Below are 8,191 nucleotides of genomic sequence, written 5' to 3'. Positions count from 1 at the left end.
TCGTTCTGTAATGTTCATATGTATGCTGATGATACGCTGTTCTAAATCGGATGTTTTGGCTGCACGGGATAATATAAATAAAGATCTGAACAATCTAATCACGCTCGCGTTTAGGCACTGCCTATGATCAATCCTTCGAAGTCGTCGGTTGTTGTCTTTGGGTGTGGTGGTGTTCCTGATTGTTTCACTGTGGCCCCTGGTATATGTGTCAATGGTCAAATGCAAAATGTGGTAACTGATGCACGAAACTTGGTCTTGGTTGTCGACTCTGAGTTGAGATTTAGTAAACATATAAGTAACTTGCTTCGGCGAGCGTACGCAACATTGAAACTTTTATATTCGGGCCGTCATTTTTTAGATCACCAGTTGAAGATACGTTTGTGTGACGCCTTGGTGAATTGACTTCGTGTTTATTGCTAAAATTCAACGGGCACAAAATTCGTGCTTGCGTTTTATTTATATACATATGTAAAAAGAGACGTTCGACGAATATGTCCAGGCGCCGGACCCTCCACAAAGCGTGTTTTTATCATAAAGTGATTCTGTACAAATCCCCACCTTACTTGTATCAGAAAATAAGTTTCCGCAGCGATGTTCATAACATTACCGTTAGGGATAGGCATAGTCTAACAATACCCCGACATCGTTTACAATTATTTAAACGATCTTTTTCGTATTGTATGCCGAATGTTTATAACAAAATTGCGGATTCGATAAAGCAGGGAATGTACTGGGTTTCAAGGCGAATTTTAAAACATGTCTGTACGAACAGTAGATAAATTTTTTTTTGCATCTACCTCTGTATATTCCTTCCTTTCGATTCTTCTTCGCTTATAATAAATTTAATTGAATTTAATTTGAATTTTTTTGTTAATTACTACTTAAGTTTTTATAATTCCTCGGTAGGGCCAATGAAAAACAAGGTACTTGTGTACCTTGACTTGGTCCTGTTATTGGCAGTTCTGTTATTATTTTTGTGCTATTGTATTCTTTATATGTTGTAGAGCTAATAAAGAAATAAATAAAAATAAATATCTTCTCGTGGCAAGAAGTAGATATTAATATGCATAATTTTCATCATTGAGAAGATGAAGTGTCTTCGGGAATATGGTCACTAAAGAAAATTTTCTGTTCAATTCATAGTACTTATTAGCATTGGGCCAATTTATTTTCATAATGGCGGATACTGAGTATCTCAATGTATTGAAACAAGTTGTAGATGCAATGCCATTAAACGTTCTTCCTAATAATGTTTACATCTTTTATGAACCTCCAGTTTGCTTTGTCCATAATGTAAGAGTATGGTTGGTTGAATACATACTTGCCGAATAGATGATTTGGTCACAGAGGTTATACCTTATGGCCCGCGGAAAGAGAATATCTGTGCAACGCTTCCCCAGCACGCCGACGAAATGAGAGATAGAAATACGACAGTATTAGTAATAATACCACCAAGACTTGGCTGTATTATCCGAAAGATATATTAGATTACTTTAATGTTTACTTCATAGCAATAAGTAAATTTTTAGCAGTAGGGTAGTATGATACAATGGATGTGTGAAACTGTTCAAGTGTTAGCTTTATATTGGATCCGACGAGCAAGACCTACCACCAGCAAATTTTTTAGACAATTTATTTGTATTCACCTTTATTCTACTGGAGGATTACAGGATGATGTGTACTGCCCCCTGAAGTCTGAAGTGATAATCCTTGATCGGTTCAGAGATAACTACTCCATTTTATCCTAAAACAGTTTGTGGTATGTCAAAATTATATAACATTTACCGTGAGTATTACAATTAGTAATGATATTCGCGTCAAGTTCATAACTGGGCTAGCACTCACTTCTTATGTTAACTCCAGTATTTAAATCGCAAAGAAGTGATTTATTTATTTCATTTTGGTTGCTAAATATTTTGATTTTCATTTTTTTAATACTATATGTATAATTTGAACTCTGTTCATATTTTGCGAGATCTGCATATACATGACAGAATAGTGTTATTTACCACATTGGAAAATATTAATGTTTTTTTTTTCATTAAAAAAAAATCCTTTCCACGGATTACCGTTATAGATTTATATTTGGAAAATTCTTTAATCTGAAATCTGGTATTGAGCGTGTCTTGACGTTCTGATGGACTATAAGGGCGTTGTTATAATTATGAGTAACTTCAATATTATGATTTGCAATAGGATCCGCAATGAAAGGCAATAATATCTTTGTTAATGTGTTCATTAAAATGATTAATGGCAGGTTCAGTTTGTGTTTTGTTGCAAATAATACCTCAGACTATCATGGGCAATTTACTTCTGCTACTGTGTAGCAGAACGATTAAAGTTAAAGTTATACCATATCCTTTGCACTCTTACAGATTTTCTCTTAGGATGTCCTTGAAAGCAATTATTTTAGCGATACCTACCTTCTTATGTGTTCGAGTATTGGATGGTGAGCAAGCGATTTATATGATGTTCCCTCTTAAGTAATTAAGTGCAACATAAGCAAAACTAACAAAGTTGTAAGGTAAGTATATGAAGAAGTGATACACAATTCACTAATTCCACGACAGCCCTGAGTTGATCGAGTATCGAGAGGATCGAGAGTTGCCGTACCGGTCCCAAGCTCGGATAAATGCGGAGGCAAAACTTTTTTAAACGTGATGTAAAGGAGTTACCACAAGAAAAGAAAATAGTATAAATAAAGTAGAAATTTAGTAAAGAGAGAAAGAAGGTAGAATATACTCGTAGATATGTACTAATCACAGAAGGGAATATGGCCAGCATCCATATGATGGAAGATCTTCCATATGGACTTCCAATTGAGAGCATTAAAATGAGAAGTTAAGAAAACCGTACAATTAAATAGAATTAATTCAAACGCCGATCTTCCACTTAATGTACCTAAAACAGACTTAAATATAAAGTGGGGGACAACAATAGATGGGTAGGGGATGCAAGTGCCGACGACCAGCGGGGTACTGGATGAAATGAGAATAAGCAAGGCAACTTACCGAACATTTTAGTATGAATTTGGAAAGTACTGCTGCACCTACTTATTACGACCATATCGCTGTACAAAAAAGGATGTGCGACAATTATAGATAACCTGACTCTTAAGTACAACATGTCACTAATAAAATCCAAATGAGTGAAGAACAACAAGGTGTTAGAAAAAATCGCTCTATCTATCATCTCTATTTCATCATCCAGCAGGTTATTGAAAAAAGCAATAGAGCATAACAAACCTGCCTTTATAACTAAACCATAAACTATCCATTCTTGCGCCTCGTCTGCAAGCGACCTCGCCGAAGCTAGATAATATCGTTCACTTAATATTTTCAAAAGCAGGTTAAATACACAATACTTGAATAAAACATCTTTATTCTCACTTTGCCGATGCAAAAGATATGTGATTACATCAACGAAAAGTTGGTATATTCTATCTCTCTTGCGCCTCGCAAGCACGGGACCTGGGCGATGTGAAAATAAATTAAAATGTATGCTTAGTTCACTTGTGAAGACATCAAATGACCGATATCATTCAACATCGCCGAAATCGCTTGTGGGCGAGGTGCTAGAATTGATTGTTTACGCTAGCTTTATGTTGATGTAATTGCATGTCTAGTGTCTCGCTAGGCACGTGACTTCAGCGATATTAAATGGTATCGTACGTTTAATATTTTGTAAAGTAAACCAAACATACAACACTTGAATAAGAAATTCTTGCTGGCGAGGCGCTAGATGTATAATTATTTTAACGTAAACTAGGTGAAAACTATCAATTCTGGTTATCACTGTTAGCAAGTGGATGTGCAGACTGGCATTCGCCAAGGTGATAGCTTTAGTTCGATATTATTTAATCCACTCATGCATAGAGTAATAGCCAAAGTATGTAAAGCGAATCTTGGTTACACTATGAGTGGACTACAAAATCAAGGTTGTTTGCTATGCAGATGATGTGTCTTACTGGGTGATACTGAGGATCTAGTACAATGGGTAACACAAGCATTTAATATTGCAGCAGAAGAATTAAATATGCAAGTCTCGATGATAAGAAGGACCAAGACCATGACGATAGCAAGAATACCCAGTTAGAGTTAACAAGGCAACTAAAAGCGCTAGTGCGCTAAGGCAGATAATCTGGTGAAGGAACTATATGTCGATTGAAACAAAATCCAGAATATATAAGGCATGTGTGACAGCTGTTTTGACTGGGTATATAAAGGCGAAGGCGGCAAAAAAAAACAAGCGTACCATACAAATGAGATGAAAATTCTGGGAACAAAACGAAGAGAGTGTGGTACCATGGATATAAAGCATTAGATATTGAGGGGGTGTTGGACATCCCCATCCCAAGATGCAACGACGAATAGTTACGGGGTTTCGTCAAGAAGAAGAAGCGAAAAATAAATTAGAATTTAGATCCGGTTGAGGTACTAAGAACGCGGTTATTGTGTTTATAAATATCTATTGTGATGCTTATGAAAGACGAGACTTTTTATTTATATTTATGGATTTATTATGGAATTTTGACAGACATATTTATTTGCATATTTATTTATTTATTTATTTCCAAAATAAACAGGGTTTCCCCTAATTACAGATTTCGGAATTACTACATAATAATTAAACAAAATTGAACTAAATATTAAACTAAATTAAATATTAAACTAAGCCGTACTCGATTTGTAAGCAAACAATAAAAAAGCAAATGAGTAAAAAGAAACAAAATGATACAAAATAAAACAATAACGTAAAACAGAACAGAGGAATGAAACAGAATGCGCGAAGAATTATGAACTATAATAAGATTCTATAAGATCAGCCACTGCACTGGGCGGTTGCAACGTTCATCACAGACATCAAATTCTTTTTTACTGTTTTTACATCAACGCGAAATAGTGGGATGAAGAAAGCCATAGATAGTTTGTTATATAATAAGAGAATTCTAATAAAAGGAGAATTTCTTCTGAGTTCAGTGGTAAAGCGGGGAATGTAAAATAGATTTTTCAATCGTCCACAATATGCCGGCACGTAAAAACCAATCTTTTCCAAGATTAAAGACATGATATTTTGTTGAGGAAACATCTCCTAGTTTATTGCATCGACTCTAGCAGTGTAGTTTTGGTGAGGTCATATCTGTATGTAGATAGAGTAACTGATAAATGTCTAATTACAAAGGATGTCACATCTTTTTTAATAATTTTTCAGATTACTTGGGTGATATTGTGAAGGTTTTGATATGTGCGGATGATGCATATATGCGAACGTAATTGTACTATATGTGTCATTCGTAGTAACAGCGGTGTAACTCCCATATTTTTAAAATATAACTAGTTTTTGTTAGTTTAAAATTTTATTACAAAGGAATTCACTAAGCAAAAAAATATGTATTTTAAATATATGGAGTTGCACCACTTTTACAATGAACGACATATGTAGGCTGTTAATAATTCAGAAACTTGAGCAAAAAATACTTTTATTTACTCGTGGCTGAAAATACTTTTCAATCTATTTTTGAACTTTTAAATAATTTTCTTTTGATGGTGTTAAACGCAATGAAAGTTTTATGAGACGATTTAACGTAAATTTTACAATGATATTGATCGAGGATTAAGTGAATATTATTCGTCGATGGTTTATAATAATAAATTTATTAGGCATAAATTAAATAATTTTCGATATCAATTAAAATCATTATATTTTCCAAAATGTTCCAACGACTTTTCTCAAAATCTTTACGATTTCTCGTAAATCTTTCGGACAAAATCTACTTAAAATGAAGAACTGTTTTAAAATTCATTGGATACGAAGCCATTTGTCTTGTATTTAGGTCAAAATCGATATTGATGTAACCCAAAAGGTAATTTTTTATGGGATTTAGATGATTAGGGACCATATATTGTAACTTTAGCCAATTTGTTTAAATATATTGCTGCAATTAATTTGTTAAGAAATTAGATTAACCCTTTGGGATTATTTTTAATTAAAAAGATTGCAATGTTTTTTAATAGAAATCTAGAATGTTCTTTGAAATTCGTGTCAATAACCGATCGATAAAATATGTATAAAATACGTGGAACTTGTAAACAGAAAAATTTATGGAACACTATATTTTGTTGGTAGCATGTGTATGTTGTCACAAGATACATTTCTTATTGCGTGCCGATGCTTTATTTGATAGAGAATTCTCGATAGATACATAAAGCAAAAATTTCCACCTTATACTATTATATAAAGACATATTTTCTTTCAAACAAAATTATTGTAGTTATTTTTTTACAACACGTTAGGGATAAAGGATTCTCCATCATTCGGTTTTGACACTACTCGAATTATTACCTTTTTTCCCCTAATATCTTTTGTCTACCCCATACGATCTTTTTGTAATCATCAAGTGATCGATCAACCTTATCGTACTTACAACAGTTCGCTTAACTTCTATCCTTTATTGGTTTAATGAAAACACTTTATGAGACTTTTCATATAAATTTAATTCTAATAATAAATAATTGTCCGTTTTTGATTAGTTTTAGAAACTGACCTAAACCATATGATGTAGATTTTAATAAAAGCTAGTAATTGTAAAAGATGGTCAGACGTGAAATAAATCGTTATTAAGGTTTGAATGCAATGCAGTGGTTATAAATAGCATACGGAAGACCGCCAGATAATGTTTGCGGGTGAGGATGGAGGAAAAAGGTATTATATGATTAATATTCGGTTGATTGATGGAACGCATCGGAGAAAGAAGCCGCAGGAAATGCAAAGTCTGATAAAGTACCCTTCAGCAAATACGTAACCGTGCGCACGCGAAAACATCAACATCAAAGTTAAAATATTCCGTGGAGCCGTCGCTGACTTTACAGTTTTGGGTGGAAAGCGTTGAGGATATACAAAAAAGGCGATGGAGAAAAGAAAAGTTAACCCGCGAAGGCGTCGCCTAGCCACTTTCTGTGCACTTTAATTACCCATTAATTAATACGTGACATCACTTAATTTATTCGGAGCTTTGGGACGATGAAAAATTACCGCAGTTCTTCCCGCCTTTTTTGACGAGACGCAAAGCTTTGCGTTTAGGGGTTCGCCAAGCAATGTTTTAATATTTCCCGAAGCCGTCATCCCCGGAGGGAGTGTTTTCCCTGAAATCATGCGCGTCCCGTTACAATAGCGGCGCCCCAACGGGAGATTTAAAAGCGATCTCGCTCCACGCACATTATTTAATCCGAAAATATTGGCCGAAGGAGACGGTTCGAGAGCCCCAGCTGCGCCGCACTGGCCTTAACTTCGCGAGTTTTCAACAATTAAACTCTCTCGATTTTATTTTCTTTTTCCCCACTTCTAGCGAGACCGTAAACGGTTTTAATTCTTTCCTCTCAATTAACGTAGATTAGATGCGCGCCGTCTTCAGATAACCACTTATCTTTCATACATACGCGAACTGTCTGTGCTTAAAATGTGAGTTATTGCGAACAAGATTTCAACTTAAAATGACTACTGGAATGATGATGGTCAAGACATATCTTTATTTCTCATTACTGATAACGGGTAAGTAATAAAAAATTTTACTTATTACTTCTTATAATAACTATTCTTTTCGTTACTTTTAAATCATTATTCGTTATTCTTGTTTTGAATGCTTCAATTGGTTTTAGTTCTTCGGTCAATTGAGTTTGATTACTCGCCCGTAAGCCTTTCAATGTAATTTGTAGCGCGATGCACCGCCTTAAAGGCCCGTTTCAACTCGGTATTAATTCCGTTTTATTGGCGCAATCTAAAAGATAGTGACCTTTTTAACTCGCATTGTCGGTGCTCCGATTGGGAGGAATTTCCTTATTGAAGATAATGGACCGAAAGGAATCTGAATTTTAAAGTCGTGAAATTAAACAATTTTAGGCTATTAGACTTTGTTAACTTCCTGTGATGTAGTTATAAATTTGTTTCAACATTCTCTAATGGTGTTGTTTATGTTTTTATAATTTTATTATTAATATTTCCTAATTATCTGCTTTAAATAAATTTTGGGTTTGTTCCCAAATCTCCCTTTATTTCTGCTAAAATATTTATTTATTAACAATAAATATCGAGTTACTTTGAGTATATTTGATCCAATTAGTAGCACGAGGTCCGATTTTATATAATCCTTTTGTAAACGGTTACGTTATGAATTTCCCCGGGAATTTATAAAATA

General features: G+C 34.3%; 1 protein-coding gene across 2 annotated transcripts in view; it reads left to right on the top strand.

Annotated features, from left to right (window-relative positions):
- The first annotated feature begins 7,230 nt into the window (after positions 1-7,230).
- LOC111429413 (uncharacterized) overlaps positions 7,231-8,191 on the top strand; it is an 89,746-nt gene continuing 88,785 nt past the window's right edge. Inside the window, exon 1 of one of the 2 annotated variants that reach the window (XM_071197364.1) lies at positions 7,231-7,548. In XM_071197364.1, coding sequence (XP_071053465.1) covers positions 7,491-7,548 — 58 coding nt within the window. In that variant the 5' untranslated portion in view covers positions 7,231-7,490. The remainder of the gene's footprint in view (positions 7,549-8,191) is intronic. The other variant, XM_071197363.1, reaches the window with a different exon arrangement.

This window comes from Onthophagus taurus, chromosome 1 (assembly GCF_036711975.1).
Source record: "Onthophagus taurus isolate NC chromosome 1, IU_Otau_3.0, whole genome shotgun sequence".
NCBI classification, from domain to species: Eukaryota; Metazoa; Arthropoda; class Insecta; order Coleoptera; family Scarabaeidae; genus Onthophagus; species Onthophagus taurus.
This window is presented reverse-complemented; position numbering and strand designations above follow the sequence as displayed.